Here is a 26,903-nt window from a genome sequence, read left to right as displayed (position 1 = left end):
ACAGCGTTGTGTAGGTGCAGACTGGAAGACTAGATTCAAACCAGAGCATAGTTTGATTATACATGTACATTTAACTATGAGAGGACAGACTAATGTTCAGGTTATTTAAGTTACAGATGTGTTCAATGATAAGACATTTACATAGATGCTCAAGTGGTCAGTTTACACATGACTGCATTTTACATATTGTATTTTGTATGCTGGAGAAGTGGTTTGAACAGTATGGCTTTGTTCAGTTCTTCGTTTGCAGATACATTTACTATTTTAGTGCAAAACTTCGAATACAATCAGTTGAAAAAACGCTGTGTTCATGCGTATTTTTTCACAGTGCATGAATCTGAATGTGTTCTATATCTAGAAACGTGTCATTTGACAGCACAATTAGGTGCACGGACAAAGAGATTAGATGAAAACAAACAGGGCTTCTTTTCAGTCAAATTTGGGTGCTTCTTTTACGATTTACAACATGTTCTCTACTTAAATGTGAAGAACATTATAGTTTAGCTTGCTTGTTACTCAACAATCGTCTAATGTAATGGCATTAGATTGTGTTTGTGTCTAACTGAATATTTTCTAATTGAACCCCTCCATTTGTGTTTCTTTCTCCCAGACACTGAACGGTTTTAAAGATGACCACTTCATGGAGCGACAGACTGCAGAACTTTGCAGACTTGCCTGCAAACATGGACCGCGTGACAATGAAAAAATACAGAAGAGAGTCCTACCACAGGTGAGGGACACATGTGGAGGTACAAGGTGCATTTCTGACTGAAACTACATCCAGATGGGAGTGTTTCAGGCCATAAAATACACAGTCAGACTTTGAAGTCAGTCCACACCAGTTAGTTGTGTTTGAAATGTGTCAAGTAGAGTATTTATCATGAAACTAAAGATTGAAAGTCATCCAAAAAACATCCAACATCCATTCCCCTCTCTTACATTTCCACTTGGAACCCACCCAAAATATATTACATTATTTAATTTTAACCAGACTGTTTTTAAAGCAAGGCCTTTGATAATCATTGAACTCAACTGAAACGTTGACTTTAATTAAATGTATAATGTCAACAAAAATACACATAATTGTATTAGGTAAATTAAAAGCAATATTTTTGAGTTCAACTTCATATAATTGCTTTCAACCAACCTAACTAAATGATGTGTCAATTGTTGACATAACACTTTTAATTAAAGTCAACATTTCAGTTTATTCAGTATAGTATGTCTCTTAATGCAGTGTTTGCCCTATATACATTCAGCTGCGCCGCTGCTGAATGTATGCACGCCGATCCTACGGGGCGCCAGCCAGGTACCAAATAATAATACGTGGCACTCGCGTCATCGCCACGGAGGAGCACACAGCCTCTGCGAGCGAGCGCACACCTTTATCTATTTAATATACACTGAACAAAAATATAAACGCAACACTTTTGTTTTTGCTCCCATTTTTCATGAGATGAACTCAAAGATCTAAAACATTTTCTATATACACAAAATAACCATTTCTCTCAAATATTGTTCACAAATCTGAAAAAATCTGTGATAGTGAATCGAGTGGCCTGTGCTCGTCGTCCATAACATACGCCTGCCCATACCATAACCCCACCACCATCATGGGCCACTCGATTCACAACATTACCCTACCCCTAACCCTAACCCTACCCCTAACCCTACCCCTCACACCAGATACTGACTGGTTTTCTGACCCCCCCCCAGACCCCCCCCAATAAAGCAAAACTGCACGTTTCAGAGTGGCCTTTTATTGTGGCCAGCCTAAGGCACACCTGTGCAATAATCATGCTGTCTAATCAGCATCTTGATATGCCACACCTGTGAGGTGGGATGGATTATCTCGGCAAAGGAGAAGTGCTCACTATCACAGATTTTTTTCAGATTTGTGAACAATATTTGAGAGAAATGGTTATTTTGTGTATATAGAAAATGTTTTAGATCTTTGAGTTCATCTCATGAAAAATGGGAGCAAAAACAAAAGTGTTGCGTTTATATTTTTGTTCAGTGTAGTTGTAAACAATAAAGTAAGAAATCATTCCAATGTGTACAATAGGACAGTAAAAAAAAAACAGTTTAAAAGGAGAGTGATTAGTAAAGCATAAACCTGTTATTTAGTCACGTGGAACCCTTTATTTCTAGAACAGGTTTGGTCTCATAGATTTTGGGTGTGGTTTTCACACTATTATTCCAAATTCCCATCTGCCCCACGCATGGCAAAATGTCACTGGTCTGTTGAGGTCCTGGAAGTGAGTGAGTGAGTGCATGAATCAGCTTATAGTTGGCTTGGGGGCTAAACAACACTTTCCACAGTTGCTGAATATGGAATGAAGTTGTTTGTTCTTTTGTTAACTTGCGCAATAAAGAGTCTCATTATAGTTATACCTGCTCACTGGAAACGCCCTGCAGTCATTCTGAATGCCTCATGTTAGGAAGCATTCAGCCCTGTGAGAGCTATAAAACATGTGTTGCTGGTCAATGTTTAACTCAGCCTGAGATATGCGTGTGTCCACTTCTGCTCTCTCACAAGGTTTATGAAACTGTCACTCATCTGTTAGCTCTGCATGTGCCCAGTTGTCCCCCCCCCCGCTCCAGACACACTCCTCCAAACAGCCACACGTGCAAAGATAAAAACAAAAGGTACAAAGGTGGAGTAGAGCTCAATAGAAACAATCTAAAGAAAGTGAGTAGTTCAGTTTAATTGAATTAACCATTGAAAGTGACGTTTTTGTTTATCTCAAGAAGGGACGAAGAGCATTCCTTTTTAAAGTAAGTGCTCGGCTGAAACAATGCAGCCTGACCGTGAGTTGTGGGTATCACATAGCACAGGGCTGACGACTCTGCTCGGAAAAGATAAACTTTCTATCTCAGGGAGTAGAACCACTGTCTGCAGGAGATTAGAGAGCAGTGGAAACAATCTGATAGATTGTCACACAGCTGAGCTCACATGGAGTAGAAGTGGTTAAAGGATTCTGTCCTCGGTGTGGTGCGGCCCATGAGGGATATTTGAGGCTATCGTGTTGTCAGTCGAACCAAAGTCCAGGCCGACTCCGTTAATCAAGGTGCCCCCACCCATCGCATCCCCCACCCATTGTCAATATGGGCGAGCTTTAGACCCTGATCTCACTTAGGTTATGATTTATGGCTCTCATTTACTACACCTCCCACTTATATTAAGCAAGAGGTCATACATGAAATGACAACTGCTCAACAAAATATTAAATAATTCGATTTGAATCCCTCTCTTGAAAAGGCGTAGGCTGGGTAAACGCTGAGAAATTCTGACAGGAGTAATATATTGGTTTTTATGTTAATATTTAAGTTTGGCTATTTAAAAAAAAAAAAAAAGTTTCCCAAAATAAATTCAGATTCAAAAAGTAGTTGTTCTGGGTTAATACTTGTTCTAAAATTATTTTTCTTGAATCAAATGAAACAACATTTTCTTTCTCTGCTAGCAATTTAGTTGATTTGAGCAATTTTAAATTTGACTTACATTTGAGATGCAATTTGACCGATCAAAATTGAGCATCTTAAACATTTATTTTTATATTTAACTCTTTTTTTATTTGAATTTCCAAGTATAAACAGTTATGATGTAATGAATGTCTTCAACAACATTCACTATTAATTACATTTAACAATCAGGCAGTGAGGTGCTTAAAATACATCCATGTTTTATAAAAGGTACAATTAGAAAAAACCTAATGCTCCCGTGAGAGAAGTTATCCTTTAAGTGTTTACACAGAACCAAATCTCAGTATGGTAAGCAGCTGCCGCTCTGTTGGCGAGTGTGTGGAGGGGGAGGGGGGGGGGTTGCTTATTTCTACCTGACTTGTGATTGTTCTGGATGTCTTTGAGGGCGCACAAACACCACGCTGCGCAGCAACAACAACAACAACAACAACAACAACCCTGACTGACGGCTCACAACAACAGAGAATGACGCAGAATGGCCACAATCATTTTTGCAACAAGTCAGAAAAATGTGTGAATGGCAAGAAAGCAGAGAGAGAGAGAGAGAGAGAGAGAGAGAGAGAGAGGAGGGTGGGGGGGCTTTGTTTGTGAGCCAGAGCTACAGTGTGTAGCCCGAGCAGTTTAGAACAACGGAGAGTCAAAGTGAGCTTTAATTTTGCTCAGAATGCATCGCCACTCGTCTGCTGGACTTACGTCTAAATGGGAACTTGTTCACTATGGATCTGCCGCCAGGTATTTCACGACAGATTTACAGATTGGTGATGATGATAAGATGCCTTGCGGATGGATTTACTAGAGAGATCTAACCTTGTTTTTGTTTGAGTGTTTGATTACCCTTTGGCCGATTTTCAGCCTATTTGTAGCTTGACTAAATATTGACTTGTGTGGAAAGATCTAGGAACAGGCTACATGTTCACTTCAGGCACAGATGCTGAGGATAAGATATGAAGGTCTGTCCCAACAGTTTAACTAGCAGCATGTGTCCTTTGGTTGGTAGCCCTGTCACCGTGTCAACACTGTCTGTCAGTGTGAGCTCCGCGGTCTCCTGATGGATTTATGACTCATCACAGGAGAGCTGATCCCTGTCAGATGTGCTCGGTGTGGTTTCAACGCCCCCTGGTTTTCTGAACTTCCTGTGGTTTTAGCAGCCGCTGGACTCAAGACATGGGGTTTACCATTACTCAACCATTTTGAGTCTTTGTTACCCATGTCTATCCTTATGTTGTGCAATAATGTGTCACAAGTTTCTGATCCCCGATTAGTTGAACATATTCCTTTTGAATATGTTGATCAAATGCATCAAAGTGTCATCAAATGCTATGTACAGTTGTGTCTTTTGGTGCCTCCCTGGACTTTATTTTATTATATTTTAACAACTGATGATCTTTGCTTAAGTATCTGTACTTTTGCTTTGCTTTTCACCAACCTAGAAATACAACCCAGATGTAACACTTAGTAAACTGCCTCCTGCTACCTCATGACGTTTTCACGCTTTAACAGTAGGACTAAACTTGAATAGCGTTCCCTTCTTTAATAGTTTTAGTTGATTTTAGAATTCTTGCAACGCAGAGAAGGTTGTTAGGTGACTGATCATTTAACCTGAGGGAAAAGTGGAACCTCCGCAAAGGTCAATGGTGTTCTGATTTCTGGGATAGGAAGTTGTTTTTACAAGCGCTATAAAGAAGATGTGTTGTCTTTATTGCTCACAGTGTTAAAGCAACCCGTTAATTGTTCAAGCCGAGTTGTTGGTCCTACTCAAGAGGGCGTTGGGTACAACATTGTTTGATTATTCCGGTGTCACATCAAAGTAGCAGAAATACCCTACGGCATTGTTAATACAAGTGAAGCATGAGCTTAATGCCCCATGATTCGGATCACTTGCAAAATGTTATGGATGCTTCCTTGGCCCTATTTCACGTCAACAAAGTTTCATGAAAATAGGGCAAGTCGTTTGTCTTCTTTAATCAGATCAAAAAGAATGTCAACATTTATACCCAAAGTTCTGAATGCAAATGGCCAAGGGCTTGATCTTTTGCAAATGTCATTGTACGTGTAATTGGCTTGTTGAGTTGCAGCAGTATTTTTAGACAGTTTCACATTGCCAGCTTTTCTTCATACCGAATAGACCGATTATTTAGGCCCACAAATTGGTTATAGTGAGTCCATCCAGTTGGAGACACAACTTATTTTGGGTCTGCCAGATTGCTCATGCTAATCTTATTGTTGAAAATTGCATTGAAACTAAAACATGTACCTCTACTTGTGTCCCACAGAGTGTTTGTCAACAGAAGCTTGGCAATGGAGAAGATTAAATGCTTTGGCTTTGACATGGATTACACTTTAGCAGGTAAGTTTGATGCACCTTTTATATATTTTGTATCTTTTAAAGGTGGGGTAGGTCATTTTGGAGAAACCAGCTCGAGTGCGCTAGAATTTGAAAATACACAACCGGAAAAAATCTGCCACTTCCTTACAGAGCCCCTCCTCCAACACACACAAACGCGCACATGACCAATGAGGGCACGAGATAAGTTTGTGCACAGATGGAAGGCTGACAGACAGGTAGGCCATCCAGTTATTTTAGCCGGGCCGGCTCAAATGATTGGTCGTGCTTTTTACAGCGCTACTGCTTCCACAGATGACATTTCTTTATGGATTTTTTGTCAAAGCACTTCAGATATTCATTGCTATCGGGATGTTAAGAGCATTCCATGGAATATAACAAAAAGTGTATCTCGGGCCGGTTTCTCAAACTTACCTACCCCACCTTTAAGGAAAATAAGGATTTAAGTCGATGGGTTTTCTGACTTCTTTTTAAATTTCACAATTGAACTTTGGCGAAATGTTTTACAGAAATTTGACGTTCATTCTAAAACTATGTGGCATAAATTCTTATTGTTGATTGGAACACAATTGATAAATGTCTTGGTTGATAAAGTAATCTATAGTTCCAACACTGCGCTTTACTTTTTGGTACTTTTAAATGTTCGGTAGCAGTCCAAGTTGGCCAGAGGATTGCATAACAGATCTTCAGTCTCCTGGGTGAATTTAGATTTTTAAAACAAAACAAATCTCCAAGTATTGGATATGAACATATTTTGCATGGAAGTTAAATTCTCACTATCTTATCTTTTCAACTCTATATCTGGCCACCTTACCATCCCCCCAGGACCTCAGCAAATCCACAAAATATTATTTAGGTCAACGCCGGTGACACTTAGATAAGAAAATGTTAAGCCGAGCTCCCTGGTACACAGAGTTGTTCTTGTTCCTACTGACCTCTAACCTGGTTGAAAATACCCTGATTTTAAAGCCACTCTGCGCTGTGACTCAGCTGAAGTTTTGGTCTCGCTGTCTCTATAAATACATTCTCCCTGACTTTGAAAAGCGGGTCACGTTTGTTTTTGTCCAGTGATGGCTTCCATGAGAACGGAGATCAGTCGTAGTCCCTCTCCGGCTCCGCGGTCCGATCCCCGCTCAGGCCGCCGGAGATATTACAGACGCTCAGCTGTTGACATGATGCTCTTTATGGGCGCTCATAACCGAGTGTTAATGTTTACTGAAAGCACGGCTCTCATGTATCTTTCTGGATGCTGTTCAGGTTTAGATTCACAGAGGTACTCCATCATCAGGGAGCTGGTGGTGTCACAGCCCCCCCGGTATTTGTTTATCAGGGGGTTGTTAACGGCATTTCAAATGCTCGAAATGTGGGCTTGTTTATACAAAGTATTTCTGTGAGGAAAAATCAAAAACACAACTTTTTCCGGAATTCAGTTAGAAAGTAGGAAATATCAAGCTGAAAAGTAAATAAATGTGTCTGCTATATATTGAGGAATTTTGCCTTGAAAAATCAAGGTATGAAAAAAATGGTACGCCCTTTCTGATTGGCCAACAGGAGTCCATTAATGTTGTATACCAATTGCTATATAACAACTTATGTGAATGATACTAATCATATATTCCACCATAGAGAAGTTTATCCTTAATGACTAGCACAGCAACCAGTTGTTGACTAATCAATACGTTGGTTGACAAATATATTATAAGATCATAATAATCACGAGTAATTGTAATAATACTGTAATTTTTAATGCAAAAAATGTAGATTTTAAAATGTGGAGATTTTCTGCTTTTCTCTGTTTAATAACATATTAGAAAATAATATTGTTGGTTTTTGGAGTGACAAAACAAGACATTTAAACATTTCTCTGGGCTTTTAGAAATGTTTTACACATTTTCTGAAACTTCGGAGACTGTCTTATCTAGAAAACAATCGGCAGATTAATAATCAATACTAACAAATAGTCATTGGTTTCAGCCCTTTAAGTGGACACTCCTTATTCAGTCATGTTTCATACTTGTTCACCTTTACGTGGTTTTAAAACAAAAAAAACAAGTATATTTTGAGCAATAATTGTATTTATCACCTTATCAAGATCAAGCTGATTGAACATGTCCCAGCCCAAGTTGACATTAATCTTAATTCATCCATAAAAACATATAAAGCTCAAAGGTTGCTGATGGATTTACAACGACTACAATGCGTGCATAACACATGTTGTAGTATTTCACAAGACTGCAACCAACATCAGACAACATTACCTCATCTGTTCTTTGTGCCCCAGAATGTTACCCAACCACTCTGTAAAGCCAAGTTTTCACCGAGAGAAACACATATTTTTGTCCTAGTTTTTAAACACACTTTTGGCTGCCCTGTAGATCCCCGAGGCTGCGCTTCTATTTTCTTCCCGATATCTTTCATGGTGTCATACATCTGTGACAAAGGCCTACATTTGTGTGTCAGCAGCCGCAGATAAAATAAAACCGATGACGCGTTCTAATATAGATAGCTATGTGGCATGGTTCAGATTAAGGACGAAAACGGCTAAACGCATAGGATTAACGCAAACGCAATCGCAAAAAAAAGCTTCCGTCCACACGCAATATTCACCGGATAGTGTCTGTCCACACGAGACCGCTCCGTTTAGCTCCAACCGCTGGAGAAGCTGCAGTACATATGCAGGAGCCTGTACGTGGCGCTGTAACTTCCTCCACAAAAGCAGCGAAGAAGCATGGTTGTCATGGTTGCCCTTCTGTTTATTCTCCGCGGTGGGGGCCGAGGGAACCGGGCAGAGTTTCTCGCCAGTCAACGTGTATTAAAGTTTAAATCTTCCGACAAAATTATAAAAGTGCCGGTCAAAGGTCTTCTTTGCTATTTATTGAGCTTTAAAACAAATGAATAATGACTCTATATAATATAATAATAAAATACATGGAGCCTCTCTTTTTCCTCCCTCTCTTTGGACAGCGTCAGTGTCTGTCTCATGCAGCAGCTGATCCAGTAATGAGTGACCCGGCCGACAGTAAAAATAAACATATTTTTAACTAGTTTAGGTAGTTTGAGAGGTGTCTCCGTCCTGTCAGATTAGACTTCACTCGCGTTTATGTCCATATCGAGAGAAAGATAAATAATCTGAATTCAGTGTGCAGTTTACTTTGACACGGGGTGAGCAGCAGAGGTGGGGAGAGGCGGGGCTATTGCCTCATCATTATCAGAAAATGATCATATAGGGCGCACACACGGAGCCGTTGGACCCCCCAGAGCGTTGGGTATGCCGTTCTATCCACCTTGGGACCCGTTATCGTTTCCGCAGTCGTTTAGTGCCGTATTCTGTCGTCCTCGTGTGGCCGAATGGTCTATATGACACTAAACAGTAACGCAAACGACCGTTTTCGTCCTCGTGTGGCCGGGGCATAAGGCACACTTTCATGGGATTGTGTTTGAGGGCTCTATTAGGAAAAGGGTGCGGGTTGTTTACCTTGTGTGTGTGTGAGGGGGGGAGTACATTACATTTAGGCCTGAGGTGACCTGGCCTGTAGACTCTGGAGAGAAACTCACACCTCAGCCATCGGAGCAGTGGGAGTATAATTAACTGGCAACGATCTCGTGTGTGTGTGTGTGTGTGTGTGTGTGTGTGTGTGTGTGTGTGTGTGTGTGTGTGTGTGGTGTGTGGTGTGTGTTGTGTGTGTGTGTGTGTGTGTGTGTGTGTGTGTGTGTGTGTTGTGTGTGTGTGTGTGAGGGTGTGTGTGTTGTGTGGGTGTGTGTGTGGTGTGTGTGGGTGTGTGTGTGTGTGTGTGTGTGTGTGTGTGGTGGTGTGTGTTGTGTGTGTGTGGGTGTGTGTGTGTGTGTGTGTGTGTGTGTGTGTGTGTGTGTGTGTGTGTGTGTGTGTGTGTGTGTGTGTGTGTGTGGGTGTGTGTGTGTGTGTGTGTGTGTGTGTGTGGGTGTGTGTGTGTGTGTGTGTGGTGTGTGTGTGTGTGTGTTGTGTGTGTGTGTGTGTGTGTGTGTGTGTGTGGTGTGTGTGTGTGTGTGTGTGTAGGACTTCCGCTCCTTTTCTGTTGTATTATCTCAGATGCCTCTTTTAATAAAGGATGCACCCTTTCATGACCGCCCTCAGTCATTGAAAACAGGTCTGCCAATGACTCCACTGCTCAAGCCTTTAAACATTTCAGATAGTGAGGGGCAGGGGTATTGTGTGTCAGTGTTGAGTTAGTTTGTAGGGGGGGGGGGTGTTCAAATGGGTTCAGTGTCATTAACGTCACAAAAACAGGGAAAGAGATGTTATGATTATGGTCAGGGTTTTTACATGTTTGTTAGCACAGATCTGGTTATTATGTCAGACAACATATTTCTGTGAGAGGGGCTCAGAGGGAAAAAAGGTGTTGTGTATTTCTTTGGACAAATCAGATTTAAACATTTGATGTTTTGGTTTCACCTTTCCTTTAGTGTGTTTTTTAGGTTTCTATGCATGAAACGCCTCCATTGGACTCCTTTGTTTACTTCTGTGACATAATGACATCACTATGTAACACTTGCGTTTCGGTTGGCTATCGCTCTAACACAGTGTATGGATAAGGGGCAGGACATCTGTAAACAGTTGACCAATCACAACAGAGCCTGCCAGCTAACCAATCAGAGCAGACTGGGCTCTGGTTTCAGACAGAGGTGAAAAGAGGTGCTGCAGCACAGGCAGGATGAGAAGAATAGAGAGCTTTTTGAACATTTAAGCGAGGAGACATGTCCCAGTAGAGACACTACATACAAATATGAACTTGAAAATGAGCCTTTTAGATCCTCTGATTTGAAACCAGGTTTTCCATTTGGTTCAATTCAGTTGTGAAATTGATGGTGTGTAACAACCCTTATCTGGTTATTATGTAATAAAACAACTTCCTGCTCCTAAATGACAAGCGTGACTCACTTTGACATTACCTAGAGATGAGATTTGATTGCTATGCGAGTGGGAGTACCGCCCCAGTGTCCCAAGGTCAACACGTGGAAAGAGCCCCAGAGAGAAAGAGAGAGTGATGATAGCAAAGGTGACGGAGGGGAATGGCTCTTAAAATAGGTTTCTTTGTAGAGCTTAAAGAAGATTGTGACAAGCGATGGACGAGAAGCAGGAGGAGTACGGGCAGTTTAGTGGCTGTACGCTGCTGCTCCGGGCACCCGGCCCAAAGCCTCAGTTCTGCTGGGAGACCACAGCGGGGAGGGTTGTGGAGGGAGAAAGGGGGAGAGGTTACGTGATTGTAATGCAGAAACAGGCTGATGCTTTCAGAGCTGCATCAACAAAAGCTTTGCTCTACACAAGATTTTCCTGTAACCCCGTGCATACATTAAGCTTCTGTGTGTAACTCAGCACGGAGTAGGACACAGATGTTTGTCCTCCAATGCTGCCCCCCCCCCCCAACCCTTTCTAACTGTCCTCTATCCAAGCATCATCAGCCAACATTTCTCCCCCCCCCTTCCTTCCGCAAGCCCCACTGGGACTGTGGAAAGCAGGCAACAACACAAGCACATTCTCCCATCGTATTTATAACATCTGACATATTCTCTTCCCAGTGTCACATAGCATTTAAATCCTCTGTGGGGTTATTCTGAGCAAAGCATCAATCTGAGTTTTGTTTATTTTCAGACCCCCCCCCCCTCCTCGGTTTTGGTAAATATGTAGTGGTGACATGGTTGGGAGGGCTCATCAGTGACTTTTCATTTTCACGCCTGATCCTGTTTCTTTCTGTGGATTTGTGTGCAAAACACAGAGGGCCTTGTTGATAGCGAGGAAAGAAAAGGGCAAGTGTGTGTGTGAAGGGGTGTGGGGGGGGGTTCACTGGAGAGTGAGAACATGTCAAAATACTGAGACAGCACAACGGACTCTCAAGGGGATGAGAGAAGTCTTGTGTGCATGTTGAGTGACACTGTGATCTCCACTGAGTGTGTGTCGCCTCTAATGAAACCTTGTTAGTTGTGTAATGGCAGGTCATGTTCCTTTAACTGTATACATAATATAGTGTACATTTGACATGTATGTGACATGTTCCACAGGCTTGACCTTTACCACTTCAACAGCTATACATTAGTGACTGTTGTCTCTCAAAGAGCAGGACAACTTTACTGTCACCTTTTGAAGAAATCTGTAGTTATTAAACCAAGGTTCCTTACACACTTTTAACTGCTTTGTGATTTTCTGACCAACATATACAACAATTTAAAGTTTTACTTTCAAAATGACTTTAATTACTGATTGAAATGTTGTTTATCTTTTATATTGATCAATTGATCAGATTCTTTCTTGTTCTTAATATGTCAAAAAATAGTTAAAAATGGCCATCACAAGTTCAAATAGTTTGTTTTGTCAGATCAACAATCAAAAAACCTAAAAAATAATAATATTAACTTAAATCAGAGAAAAAGCTGAAGGAAAAACTTCATTTTTGTAAAACTGAAATCACGGGACTTTTTGAATTATTTTCTTCATAATTGTCAAATATGATATTTATTATATATTCCTTGTCTGACGAGCGACTAATTGATGAATTGACTCGTTATTCAGTTCAAAGTGACCAACAAAGTCTAACAATAAAGCAGTGATCAGAGTAATCGCTTACTGTATATGTAGCATTGAATCTTTTTTTTTTTTAAATGTCAACACCAAAAACCTTTTATATAGCAGATTAGACCCCAAATTGTACTGTAGCATCACATGCATTGTTACCTTTTATTGTGTTGAATGTGTGTGTCTGTTTAATTTCCAGTGTACAAGTCACCAGAGTATGAGTCCCTGGGTTTCGAGCTGACGGTGGAGCGGCTGGTCTCAATCGGTTACCCCCAGGAGCTGCTCAGCTTCGTCTACGACCCGACCTTCCCCACCAGGTCAGATTTCATTAATACTTATAAACCTAGGTATTATGTCGGTAAACGAGACACCCATATGTAAATGAGTTTTGTCATTGTCTGTGTGTGTAAGGTCTAGATGTGTTTCATTATGGAAATACACACTGGAAATGTCTCGATATACCAATCTATTTTTCGGTCTCTTTTGTTTACTTATTGTACTATACAACTACATAGTTTACAATACACCTATGCAGTTTTTTTGTAGCTCTGTATTACACTGAGAGTTTTATATGTCAATAATGTTCAACATTGTGATACACGGTATAAATGCTGCACTGTAGACTAATGAAGCATCTGTTCCCTCCGACTCTCAGGGGTCTTGTGTATGATACCATGTATGGAAACCTGTTGAAGGTTGATGCCTACGGTAACATCCTGGTCTGTTGCCATGGATTCAACTTCCTCCGAGGGTAAGTGTGTCCCACATCCCCCCCCCCCTATCATCTGAAAAGGATCATAAATCATAATCCAGTTTGATAACTTTGCAGGGTTTGTTCAAAGTGTTGAAAGTTTGTTTTCTAGCTTGGTATTAATACTTTGATTTCAATTAAACTCCTTTAGAAATGCTTGATTATAATCACATGTTACAAATATGTTATTGAATTATAAGCTGTTAGTTGGTTGTATTTTGGGAATTTAGTTAGCTCAAAATTAAATAATCGTGATCAAGAAATGAAATGAATGTTGAAATGAACAGCTGTTAGAATAAGCAGTTACATTAGGGTTGAAAAATGTTGGTTAAATGACCTTGAAAGTGCTTAAAAAGTGTTTGAGTTTAACTCTTAAAATGCTTTACCAACCTTGATTTAGCTTTTTTTCCGACATTGTCAGCTCTAAATATATCAGCTTAAAAAAAAAAAAAAAGGGCCAACAAAGATTTACTCTTGTCTTTTTCTCCTTTCTCAGCCCCGAGATCCGCGAACGGTACCCAAACAAGTTCATCCAGAGGGATGACACAGAGCGCTTTTATATCCTTAACACACTCTTCAACCTGCCAGGTAAGGCCTCTGAGCTCAGAGAAACATCACGGGACTGTTGCAGAGAACATAAGCCTGCAAGACTTTTAATCTGATTTAAAAGCTGAACATGATGTTATGGGAGATTCAAACCGAACATTTCCCCTGTCAGATGATCGAGCTGCTTCCTCACTAAAGACCCCCCTTCCCTCCTTTCTTTTTCTTTCACAGAGACCTACCTCTTTGCTTGTCTTGGGGATTTTTTCTCCAATTGTGATAGATACACAAGGTAAGGAACTGTTTGTAACACTATCTGTCATGCAACAAGTGTCGGGTGACACAAAGACAGTTGCTCACCAAACCTGGGTCAGCATGGGAGGGGGCAGGTGTCTCAACCGCTAATCTAAGCTAATTGTTTTAAATGGAAATCAAATGGGAGTACAGCCATCTTTGTTTCTCTGTAACAATGATTTATATTAATCTCTTCTACTAATGGTAGAAAAGCATGGATTATTATCAGAGTGAGATAGGAATGAACAATGTTCTCACTAACTATTTAAAGAGAATGCAATCCTGATATAGCTACGAGATAATCTTTTAAAATGTTACTCGGAGCAGACCTAATTTCCTGTCAATCTGTTGAGAGTGTAATCTGGAATGGTTGCATGTCCTTTGTCCTCTGAAACCTGGTTGTTGGTCTTTTAGGGGGAGAATGCTTTCCTGTTTGGCTGGGGACCCCTCCAACAAGGGAAGGCTATCCCATTTAAAAGCAAACAAAAAAACAAAATGTCATGTTTTTGAAAACCTTCTGTAAAAATGTGGCCTGTCCAACGGCTGTGCTCGTGTGTGTCTGTGCTCCTCTCCCCCAGCTGTGAAAGTGGCTTCAAAAATGGCGACCTCTTCATGTCCTACCAGAGCATGTTCCAGGACATCCGCGACGCCGTCGACTGGGTCCACTTCAAGGTGAGACCCCTTTGAAAGTCCTTTTCTCAGTCTGTCAGTTAGTAAATACGGAGTTATCTGCACTCTCTTTACAGCCACCAGTCACAAATGACAACAAAAAAGTCATTATAAAGAGGCCCTTAAAAATCACGTAAAATGAGTTACATTTTGAAAATGCTCATCTCCAGTTGAAGTAGTTTGTTATCTACCCCCTGTTCAAAGCCACCAGACTCGTTCACAAAAACAGTAATTTCACCTCACAGAACGTGGGATTCAAAAGATATTCAGACATTTCTTTGACAAAAAATAACTTTCAATTTTGATTTGTTCAGATTCATGAATTCATTGTATTGTCTTTAAATGTTACAAAATGGTGAACAATTCCCATTACAAGTTTAAGTAGTGTGTTATCTAAGTTCTCTAATGCCACCAGACAAAAACAATCATTTTACCTAGTGGAAGTTGCAACATTTTCCTCAAAATCCATAGGCCATTAACTCTCTAGTTGTGGGAAAAAGGGCCAATAGATTCTATAGCATAATCACTTTCTATTTCAAATCATTTCTGTTGCAACTGCTCTCACATTGTGTGACCAGTTGCATCTTTTCACTATCTAAAAAAATAAAAACCTTGCTTTGCTCGCTCCCTTTTTTTAGTACTTACTGCTAAATGCCACGAGTCCTTATGTGCTCTGTGGGTTGCCACTGACAACTGTTACTCAACTGTTACCATGGCATTCATTATTCTGACTCTCGTGTCTCTCGTTGCAGGGTACTCTGAAGCAGAAGACAGTGGAGAACTTGGAGAAATATGTTGTGAGAGATGTAAGTAGTACTTGTATTTATATAGGAACACATTCTTGTTATAATCTGCTGGTTTGTAAAGATGCTCAAGTCTTTTTATTTTCCCTCCAGGGGAAGCTGTCTCTTCTCCTCAGCAGAATGAATGAAGTAGCCAAGGTTTTCTTGGCTACCAACAGCGACTACAAATACACAGAGGTGAGTAACGGTGTTTTCAAGGATTATGATGAACTGTGCGCTCCAAATCTCCCTGTCAGTCTGTTTGATCTACTCTAAACACTGCGGTGTGTGTTGTGTTCTTTCAGAAAATCATGACCTACCTGTTTGACTTCCCCCACGGCCCCAAGGTAAAACATTGCCCCCCCCCCCCCTGCTCTTCACACTTTTTAATGTGTCGAACATGCAGGTGAAGGTGGAAGACACATTTCTTGCTCTTACCTACGCGTGGCTTTACATCCTGTGTGTGTTGGTTTTACAGCCTGGAACCTCCCACCGGCCCTGGCAGTCCTACTTCGATCTGATCCTGGTGGACGCCAGGAAGCCGCTGTTCTTCGGAGAGGGGACGGTGCTCAGACAGGTGGACACGGTGAGCAGACACAGAGCTGAGACAGTGTTTATCGATGTGGAACGCAGAGAGTTATGGACATGTTGAAGCCTCTTTTCTAGAAATACATGACCTTTCTCAGACTGAAATTATAATATGTGTCCCATTGTCTCCCATTTAGTCAGTGTCAGTTAGTTTCTTTGGTCAGTTTGCAGCCATCCTCTGCACACATCTGACACTGCTTCTTGAAAAAACGGTTTTAAAGAATGGATTTCAAATTTGTTGTCTTGACATATAGTTACAAAATACAGCACCCAGACAAAAGTAGACAACATCTAGATGCTCGTGCTCTTATTCAGCTTCACTCATGATTCAGATCAGAGTGGGGAAAGCGGAATTGATGTCACAAAAACAATAATTGTCTCAAACACAAGCATGAGTCATTAGGCGCTTTCACACCAGTACTTTTCCCAGGAATAGTTCCGATAGTTCCTGGGATTTTGCATTCACACCAAAAAGATCTGGAACTAGAACTTTTTTTTGGGAACCTTTTCACCCCTTTTCAGTCCCTGCTAGAGAGGTGGTACTTTCCTGGGGAGGAAAAGGTTCCAATTTCTGATTGGCTGGGCGAATTGCAAACCACGCACCGTGAAACTCCGAAAAGTTTTGTGAAGCTGCCATTTTATTTGCTTGCATTAGCATTAGCATTAGCCCAGCGCACCAACGGAGAGAGTCTAACTTATGGCAACACAAAATAAAACGTGGGAGCGGTGGAGTGATGAGCAGGTGTCGGCGCTTCTGGTGATTTACCCGGGACTTCGGGTGGCAGAATACGCCCTGAAGTTGTTTGTGGCCTGCCAGTAAACCCAAAGCAGAAGAAGTGACGTCAGCGGCTTCATTTGCGTAATGCTCCCTCAGGGACTTATTCCGGTGTGAACGCGATCTACTAGATAGTTCCGGAACTAAAGAGTTCCGGGAACGATTCCTGGGAAAAGTACTTGGTGTGAAAGCGCCTATTATGAGTTGTCTTTGTTTTCCCATTACTTTCTAAACAATCTGATAAATTGTAGTCGTTTTCAGATAGGTTGGATTCTACAAATAAGGACAGATATTCTCTTTGAGAACAATTAGCATGAATGACATGGGGAACGACTACAGAGTTTCTAGTTATGCACGAAAAAAGAAAACGTGTATAGACTTGATGCATCTTCAAATCTGTGTAAAATGTAGTTTTAGCATGTGGCTTTATTCAGGTCCATTTGAGTGTTTCACCTCTGTGATTGTGCGAAGGCCTTTCTAACCAATCGGATGTTGTGTTCTTTATTTCAGATAACAGGGCGTTTAAAGATTGGAACCTACACTGGACCTCTGCAGCGCGGCATCGTCTACTCTGGAGGTCTGATTATTGTCTACCAGTCTTCCATTTTTTGACCTTGTGTTAGTTTTGTTAGATAGGCAAGGCAAGTTTATTTATATAGCACCTTTCAACACAAGGTAATTCAAAGTGCTTTACAAAAATGAAAGACATTAAGAGAATTAAGAAATAGTGCAGAAGAAACACATTATAAAATGGGATTTTAAAACACTCATTTAAAAGCAGGTATTTTAAACTCCTTCTACTCCAGGTTCCTCTGATATTGTGTGCGACCTGCTGGGGGCCAAGGGGAAGGACATCGTGTACATCGGGGACCACATCTTTGGAGACATCCTCAAGTCCAAGAAGCGCCAAGGCTGGAGGACGTTCTTGGTGATCCCCGAGCTCGCCCAGGAGCTGCACGTGTGGACCGACAAGAGCTGTGAGTCTGAAGGCAAACACGTAAACACGGGCCCTAACACACGTGTGTAGTGACATTTAGAAATACTAGCTTGACCGCATATACTAGAGATGCCCCGAAATATCAGCTGCTGAGCGGATTTGGACCATTTTCAGTGTCAAATTGACATGCATGCACAATCGTTTACATCATGCACATAGAGACACTATGGCCTGTAAAAAAGCCACAAGCCACATTTTAGCAAATATATCATATTGTAAATCATATAAAGTAACCGTAGTGACTGGCTCTTCTGCCAACAGCGGGGGGTCTCTCCCCCTCATCTTGCTGTGTGTGCAGTCAGTGGGTGTGGGTGAAGGACAACGCTTGCTGCAGGAGTGGGAGTTAATATAATTTAATAAACACCTTTTCATTCTTTTAAATGAATTATACAATTTATTTTACATATTTTTTAAATGTATAACATATGTCTCTTTGTGTATTTCTTGTGTCTTATGTATTATTATGAGCACACAGATTTTTTTCAAAAATTACAAAAATATTTATGTTGTAAATAATATTGTGTAGAAAGAAGAAAACAAGTCAGAATGTCCCACTTGAAAGACATTTTATCAGACAAGAAAAGTGAGCCGGTGCACCTCTACTATGTATATGTGTATGTATCTGAATTTAGACTGGTTTCCCAGTACTGCAGTCCTAGTGGCATAGAAACCGTCTCAGCAGGGATGTGACCTAGAACAGCAGCCGCAATGTCAGACCTGTTAACTCAGAAAAACACTCTAAGTAAATACGCTAAATGTGATAAAGATCATGAGACCAGAAGGTACAACGTCAAAACACTGCCTCCTGAACGCTTCATTGATACACTGATACTAGAACCCTGTTTTCACGCTCTTCCTGTGTTTTTCAGCGTTATTCGAGGAACTGCAGGGCCTGGACATTTTCTTGGCAGAACTCTACAAGTAAGATCTCCAACCTTTGACCTCTTCACGTGACTTACATCAGTTTTCTGTTTGAGGGAAAACAACAGGTTCGACAGAGTAAAGTCAAAAGGGTCGACTCTATCCTGATAAGCGGGGTTCACTGACGTTATTTTTAACTTGGCACGACTTGTCGTTGCATCAACTCTGTGACAGATTACCTTTCAGCAGACATATTTATACCCCCCCCCCCCTCTCATCATCTCACTGTCTTGTTCTCGTCCTTCCTCAGACATCTGGACAGCAGCAGTAATGAGAGGCCGGACATCAGCACTATTCAGAGAAGAGTCAAGGTACAGCCTTAATCACCCCTGTTTCTATGACAACAGGAGACCTTTCCACATGCCGCCCGGAAACGGCTTAGTTATCAATGCCCGCATTTACAATGTGTACGATACCATTTATGAGCCTACTATTGGTGAATCATTAACATTGAGTCACTACGGTCTTATCAATGAACAACCACACCTATATTTCTGATAAAGATACTACATTTTTTTGACTTATTTACATTTCTTATATTATCTTTTATGTTATCCTTTTATGGCACATTCTTACTTTTTATGTTATTATAAATATTTTAACCAATTTCAACTGGGGTAAAAAACTGATTCTGATTTTAAATGTGTTTTTATTGTACCTTTTTATAAAAAGTATTTCTGAGCCAGTTGAGCCTTTATCATAGAGATATATATGAATGGGGGGGATCAAGGGTCTCGCCTATAGAGACCCCAGGCCGTATTCAAACCTCTGCAAATGGGACCCCAGCTCTACTAAGTGAGCTGTGCAGCCCTAATGAATCATTTGAGGGTCAAAGTTGTTTTTGACGACTCACCCGCGTCTTCTCTTCTGCTTTCTCTCTTTTAGAAAGTGACCCACGACATGGACATGTGTTACGGCATGATGGGCAGTCTGTTCCGCAGCGGCTCCAGACAGACACTGTTCGCCTCCCAGGTGATGCGTTACGCCGACCTGTACGCCGCCTCCTTCATCAACCTGCTGTACTACCCCTTCAGCTACCTCTTCAGAGCCGCTCACGTGCTGGTGAGTGTCTGTGTGGAAATGAAAGAGTACTGTTATGAAGGACCTCTAATGAGGGAGAAGGAAAACACAAGTGTCAGAAAAGGTCTTTCTTTCCCCAGTTACCAAACAAGTCTCAAGATTAAAATGCATTTTAGGCAAATGATACACAAGTATGTTCAAATCACAATAACTGAAACAAGGGCGGGATCAACTGCAAAAGTTGTGGGTAATGGTAAACAAATAAACAAACGGTCAAAAAGACATTTACTAAATGTTGCCTCTAGGATACAGCAGACACAGGATGAGACGAGTATAAAACTTGATGCTAGTTCCGCCCTACAGCTTCAGCGCTATCTCAAACTAAAAGTAGGTTATCATATCCTGTTACACAGATACCCACAAGGCTCATAAGTAGGGCACTAGGTCTCATTTAACAGGTCTTTGAACTTACCCTGTGTGTGAATCTGGCCATCAGCCCTGAGTGACTCAGGCAGTAGAGGAGTGTGAATACTTTAACATCAAACATCATATTTCAACTCAAAATAAATGTGTGAGTTTTTGGCAGTGTTACACATGTCAATTTTTCAATGATTGGAGCATTTTATATGCATGTAAATGAGTAGAAAGAAAGTAGAAAAGCATCAAAATAAATCTTGGTTATTAAAAAATCCCCCTACAGAGGTAACTCAAATGTACGTTGTTAATGCTATATCGCTCTGGAGGGCCGGTGCCTTGCTCAAGGGCACCACGGCAGGGCCCAGGAGGTGAACTGGGACCTCTCCAAGTAGCAGTCCACACTCCATATTTAGATCAATTCGGGGACTTGAACCAGCAGCCCTACGGCTCACAGTCCAAGCCCCTACGGACTGAGCCACTGCCGGACTTCTTTTCTTCTTGTTTTTTTAAATCGGGGATTATGCTTGTAATGAATCAGCAAGATCAATAAACTGTTCTGTTAAACGATCTTTTTATTCCCCTCACATTTCTACTTCCTCCTCCCCAGATGCCCCACGAGTCGACGGTGGAACACGCCCACGTGGACATCGACATGGAGTCGCCGCTGGCAACGCGCAACCGCACCCACTGCAGCGACTGCAAGGACCTGGAGTGCAAACGCAGCCAGCTGACCCGCTCCTTCAGCGAGATCAAACCCCCCAACCTGTTCCCCCAGACTCCTCAGGAGATCACTCACTGCCATGATGAAGATGATGATGAGGAAGAGGAAGAGGAGGAGGAGGAGGAATAGGCTGGACATGGAGATGAAAGGCACTTCCTGCTCCTTCCTTTTCATGTTCCCAGTAGAGTTGGGTAGTTGTCTCTCAAAGTGAGGCATCTGCAGTGTGTGTGTGTGTGTGTTTGTGTGTGAGTGTGTGTGTGAGTGTGTGTGTGTGTGTGTGTGTGTGTGTGTGTGTGTGTGTGTGTGTATATCAATACTGTATACACACACACACACACACACACACACTGCAGATTCCTGAGGAAAGAAAAAACGGACCAGTAGCAAACAGATCATATGACTGTCAGAAGACTGTATGCATGCTCGGTCCTCTAAAAGCTAACTTTCCCTAGCTTCCTTCCTATAGAAAAAAGAAACACTTTATCATTTTTTTTTAATTAACTTAATTATATTTTCTGTTTTATTTTCCCCGTCAGACTTAAAGAACATCCCATACTGTTTTTATAATCTGACTTGAAAGGCCTGCTGGTGAATGAAGCAGATTGCGTAGATTCCTAACATATTGTTCGATAACAGAGAAAAAAAACACTGCTCAGCTTCAGTGTAAAAAAAAAGATGCACACTGTACTAAAACACTTTCTTTTTCTTTTGATGCAACATGGGAACAATGTTCAGTGTGCCACCTGTTTAGTTTCTTTGTGTCTCTTTCACTAGTACTTTGTTTTGAACCTTGTGTGTGTGTGTGTTTGTGTCTCACTCAGAGCGCAGCATCCTGAGTGACGGTAAGCTAAGAATGCCTCGTACTAAACTGAAGCACAAGCCGGCGTTAAACAGATGCTTTTATTTTTGGTTGAGAGAAAACACGATATTTTGTTACCAAGCAACAATAAGTACAGAGTTCTGTACATGTGTATTATGCCTGCCGCAGTGTTGCTGGAAATAGCAAGCGAGCGGTTTAATGCCACCAGCTGTTAACATGCAGTATTTCTTCTGCACAGTTAATTTGAAGATTGCCTTTTGAAAGGGTAGATGTTGCAGTCAAGCTGATTTAGAGATGTGATCTGTCCACTGTGTAGTGTGAAAGTGGCCTTAGTATGCAAGGAAATAAGGTGTTTTCAGGATGTATAGTATACAGATAACTTTAGATAGACTGTCTTTCTCTTTGGTTTTGGGGCTTTGTTGGGTGTAAAATCTGCTGTGTATCTAACAGTTTTGTATAGTATTCTCCTGTGCAGCCTCTAAACACTGTGAAGTGACTATATGCTAATTCTAGCTCTGTTAGCAGTTGAAAACTAGATGATCTCTGAGTTTAAGCGCTTGACTTCACATTTGCATGGCTAAAACGGCAACTCGATAGTTATCAAGATATATAAATCGTTCGGTTTCTTTATGAAGAGTTAAACTCTGAAAAAGCTCCGCTTATAGGCCTCATCAGGTCGTTGTGTTAGGACTTCATTGACAGTACATTATTTTCCATCCATCCATTGTTTTACTCCAAAAGGATTGGAAACGCCAGGAGTTTGAAGACATAACAAGACATTTGTGTGTGCCTGTGTGAGGTGGATAGCACCAGCAAAGTGGGACAAGTGCAATGGAAGCAGTCTTTTTTAATGAGTTTTTAAATATAATAACTTGTTGCATGCTCCTCTTCTGCAATGACACCACCAACAGTTTCATTCAACTCCTAATATATGCAGAACAGCCGTGTATGTAAACTAGCATGTTCAAGAATGTGCATTAGCCAACTTTCTGTCATTAGATTTTGATTGATATGTTCCTAAATTCTGATTGGTTAACAGAAGTGACATCACCGGTTTTAAACAGAGCCCCGCCCACTTCAAATACTGGGAAGAGCACAGAGACGAGCAGAAACTCCGATATCTGTTGTGTGAAACAACACAAACTGTTTCCGTCAGTCAGTCAGTGTTCATGTAAAGACCCCAACACCAATGATAATATCTTTTTTCATCCTTTATTGTTAATTTGTGTTCTTTAAAAACGTCCAAATGCGCCAGTGTTGCAGAACATCAAGAGAACTGCCTGATTTTTTTTTAAACACATTTATTTTCTTGTAACCATTGTATCCTGTATGTTAACGTTCCTCACCTTTTTATATTTAGTCTCTACATGCTGTATTGATACTGTAAGTGTTGGAGCGGCAACAAAAGGGAAGAAACATGCCGTCTACTTTTTGCATCATTTCTTTGTTTGGCTTGATCTGCTGTGGAGACAGGTGCATTTGTTGAACTGCTACTCAATGGAAGAACAGCTTGTAGGACATTCTCTTTTATTCTTTTATATTTCCTCCTTTTTTCTTTACAAATGAATCATTTTGATTCGTTAACGTAGAATAACTGGATACACCAGGCAGCTGCACTGCTAATAGGAAGTAGTCTTTTCTTTGCATATTTTGCATATGCATGTGAAAGTAACACATATCTGCTCTGCTGAGGCGGTGGTTATGGTAGCGTCTGTTGGAATTCTATGTGGACCGTTATAGGAAAGCTATTCGTTTAATTTGTCATTGTAGTTTACACGGGGAGAAAAAACTACAAACCTGTAAGATAAAAGAAGAAAAACGTACATGAGGGGACTTTAACAGATGTTACTTGTTATCAATACCATGGGGTTATTTTTATTTTTATAAGCTAGTGTTTTTAAATGGCCCTGGTTTACAGAACTGTAAATAGACCTTTCCATTTTCTTTTTCTTACCTTTTTACCTGACTTAATCCTGGCAAATATGCCCTAATGCATCAACATGAACAGGTGCCAAGACACTCACCTTTCATTTTCTAAACTATCTTTTGTTTTTATGCATATCACTTCATGTTCTCCCGAACAGTGTTTTGTTTGTTTGTTTCCAGAAATTATCCTACAGACTGTACATTGAGGTAAATTACATAAAAATGTAGAATAAAGATAGTTTTTCATACTTTTCTTGTTGTTTTTTCTTTTTACTACTGTGATATAATTATTTACCTCAGGTTCACCTTGTGTCAGGTTGTTTTTACACAAAGGGGCCCTATTATGTTTACTTTCAGGTTCATAATTGTATGTTGTGCTTCTACTGTGCCACTTCTCCATGCTTTAATGTTCAAAAAGCTCTTTATTCTTCTCATACTGCCTACTGCAGCACCTCTTTTCACCCTCTGTCTGAAACCAGAGCCCAGTCTGCTCTGATTGGTTAGCTGGCCGGCTCTGTTTTGATTGGTCAACCGCTAAAAAAATCTCCTGCCCTTTAGAAAACCCCACACAATGTGTTGGAGCGCTAGGGGGGGAGACAAATTACATGCACAAAAACCTTAACACACTAAAGGGAAACCCCCAAAAAGCACAATAGGGCCTCTTTAATTGCTGATAGCTTTGTTAATAATAATTCAATCAAAAAGTGGACTGTATTCAAGTACACAGAAAACCTCTTATGGGTGGCCAAGCCTTTTTTGATTGTGGGCCATACATTAAAAAAAATTGCAGCCACGGGCGAACAAAAGTAAATGCATAGTTTTCAACCAGTTCTTGATCATTGTTTCTAGACCATAACACCTAAATATTCAGATGTAACTATCAAACAGGCATGGTAAAATGGGTTTGTGCCAATCAGAAGACTTCACAAAATGTAGTTGACATCTAGTGTTTGAACTAGGATATGCAATGTACATCGATACCACAACTTATTATAAATATGCTGAACTGTATTAGTGTATACAGTATTTAGTATATTCATTTGAGAAATGTTGAAAGAGTTAACAACATTTTGTAAATAGCAATGCTGTCCAAAATATTAATTTAGTATATTGTGTGATAAATATAAAAATGTATATTGGATGGTAATCTACATGCGAAAAATATAAATATATATTGGTATACAAATCAACTGCTTATTGTGATAAATGTCTTCACGATCAGAGGTTCAAACTCAAATACTGAATTTTGAGTTTCTTAACTCGAGTTTTCCATTTTATGATTACCTTTACCTCTACTTCCTCATATTTTGGAAGCCAGTATTGTAATTCTAAATATAAAATATAAATCCAATAAATTATGCTGTATTTTTATGGACTTAGTGAGATATTTAATAATGAATTGGATATTCTAAATAGTAATTACTTTTATTGTTGGTCATGTTTATTTTATGCTGGTATTTATGTACACAACTAGCTTTTGCATGCCAGACTCTTGTATTTTTACACTGTAGTATTGTTGCTTTTAACTAAGTAAAACAGAATATAAACAGCATTTTGAGTTAACAAGGTACAAATGAACAAGATCTATTAGTAGACCAACACATATTATCCATAGCTAATACATCATTAATGGAAAATGTGAGAGACAGGATGTCAATGAGGGCACACAGCTCATTTTGACCCTGAGGTTGATCATCATGGATCTAGAAAGAGTAGCAACAGTAAAGAAGACAAAGGGGTGGAGGCTGTAGAAAGTTCTACAAGGTGATGTTTCCATTGGTGTAAGACTTATGCAATGCCTGATGGCAGACGTGCATGTCATGGTGGTTCACACACGCAATAATAAGTTCAAGGGCAGTAAATACAAACCGCTGTAACTCAATACACATTCATGTTGCGCAGCCAAACGCTGTTCAAACCCTAATTCAATTCAAAACCTTTATTTATCCAGGTGAAATCCCATTGAGATCATTGATCTCTTTTTCAAGGGAGACCTGCAGCACTAAGAATCGTTCCTCTATTTACCAGCTGGGTCTGAACGCTGGTGGTGTTTTCACTTTGTCAGTCTGTGTCATCATGGCAAAATGTGTGAGAACCACAGTGGTGGAAAATAACTAAATGCATTTACTCAAGTAAACTTTTGAGCTACTTAGACTTGAGTATTTTCATTTTCTGCTATATTTGAAAGGCACAGGTTATGTTTACTGCATTAATTTTATAACTGCAGATTCAGAATAATAATACATCAAATAGATATAACAAATCAATTATGATGTAATGCAGATTAAGATACAACTTGTATCTATTGGGGTAATATTATACCAACAAAATAAGTATGAAAAGTAATTCAAAGATCTCCAACTCTTTATAGGGAGTACTTTTAGTATATTTTTAAGCCAATACTATTATACATGAGTAAAAATGTGACTTTCCAAGTCTTGAAGTGAGACTATTTGGTTAAAATTAGCCACTTTAGTCACAATTACAGGATGCTGTAAAGTAGTATACACAGCAGTAGCAAAAAGCATTCAAGTCAGCAAACCGACCACAGGGTCTGTCACAAAGCAATATCCAGCTAAAGTTTGATTAGGGGTGCATTTTATTGCCCGTGAACTTCACTTAGAATTGCTAATCTTGTACAATACTACAAAGTGTTTGTACATTTCTAAAGCGTACCAATAACAAACCTGATAAGAGAACATTCAGAAGCAGCAGAGTTTTTTTAAATCGAGGAGATTAAGCCACTGTCTGTCTGTTAATCATTCACTTTTTTATTAAGCCACCAGCTGCAGGAGGCAATGGGAATGTTGTCGTCAGGTAGAAGAAGCATTATGGACAGCACATGGGTACAGAAGTAGCAGCATTGGGATGGACAAAAGACCAGTTCAACATAGGCCGGCAAAGCATTCACATAATGGACGGGTAATAATCTTGTGTTCAGCAGAGGATGGGAGGAAAAGAAGATAAAACGTGTGTATAACAGAATATTCAGTCACAGGTGATGCTTCTTCCCAGTGTTTGCTGTTGTGCGTTTTTTTAATTGTCTCCATGCTTCTTGTTATCCTGTCAGGCACTGAGTCTGTAAAGCACAATGTCACAATCTGATCTCATTCATTGCTGTATCTCCGGAATGATTGTCCCAGCAGAGCAGGAGCGGCCCGCTGCATAGGAGCACTTTCAAGTAAACAATAAACAACACAGCTGCAAACAATGCAGACGTACTCTATTTCTGGTTATGCAACCGAGACGACCCTCGTAGCCAAGCAGATGGAGGGGCTGTTTGTCCATGTGTGCTGTGTTCAGGGGCT

At 40.4% G+C, this 26,903-nt stretch overlaps 1 protein-coding gene across 4 annotated transcripts in view; it reads left to right on the top strand.

Annotated features, from left to right (window-relative positions):
• nt5c2b (5'-nucleotidase, cytosolic IIb) overlaps positions 1 to 26,903 on the top strand; it is a 47,261-nt gene that overhangs the window by 3,025 nt on the left and 17,333 nt on the right. For 2 of the 4 annotated variants that reach the window (XM_034239155.1, XM_034239156.1), the window contains 18 exons: positions 611 to 730; positions 5,757 to 5,830; positions 12,571 to 12,688; positions 13,027 to 13,122; positions 13,619 to 13,710; positions 13,900 to 13,957; positions 14,538 to 14,631; positions 15,381 to 15,434; positions 15,525 to 15,608; positions 15,716 to 15,757; positions 15,889 to 15,996; positions 17,284 to 17,350; positions 17,580 to 17,750; positions 18,032 to 18,112; positions 18,640 to 18,691; positions 18,942 to 19,002; positions 19,577 to 19,753; positions 20,736 to 23,843. In XM_034239155.1, coding sequence (XP_034095046.1) covers positions 630 to 730; positions 5,757 to 5,830; positions 12,571 to 12,688; positions 13,027 to 13,122; positions 13,619 to 13,710; positions 13,900 to 13,957; positions 14,538 to 14,631; positions 15,381 to 15,434; positions 15,525 to 15,608; positions 15,716 to 15,757; positions 15,889 to 15,996; positions 17,284 to 17,350; positions 17,580 to 17,750; positions 18,032 to 18,112; positions 18,640 to 18,691; positions 18,942 to 19,002; positions 19,577 to 19,753; positions 20,736 to 20,978 — 1,773 coding nt within the window. In that variant the 5' untranslated portion in view covers positions 611 to 629 and the 3' untranslated portion in view covers positions 20,979 to 23,843. Of the gene's footprint in view, positions 1 to 610; positions 731 to 5,756; positions 5,831 to 12,570; positions 12,689 to 13,026; positions 13,123 to 13,618; positions 13,711 to 13,899; positions 13,958 to 14,537; positions 14,632 to 15,380; positions 15,435 to 15,524; positions 15,609 to 15,715; positions 15,758 to 15,888; positions 15,997 to 17,283; positions 17,351 to 17,579; positions 17,751 to 18,031; positions 18,113 to 18,639; positions 18,692 to 18,941; positions 19,003 to 19,576; positions 19,754 to 20,735; positions 23,844 to 26,903 lie in introns of those variants that run through there. The other 2 variants (XR_004571412.1, XM_034239157.1) reach the window with 2 other exon arrangements.

This window comes from Gymnodraco acuticeps, unplaced genomic scaffold (assembly GCF_902827175.1).
Source record: "Gymnodraco acuticeps unplaced genomic scaffold, fGymAcu1.1, whole genome shotgun sequence".
NCBI classification, from domain to species: Eukaryota; Metazoa; Chordata; class Actinopteri; order Perciformes; family Bathydraconidae; genus Gymnodraco; species Gymnodraco acuticeps.
Note: the sequence above shows the minus strand (reverse complement) of the source record. Positions and strands in the feature narration are given on the sequence as shown.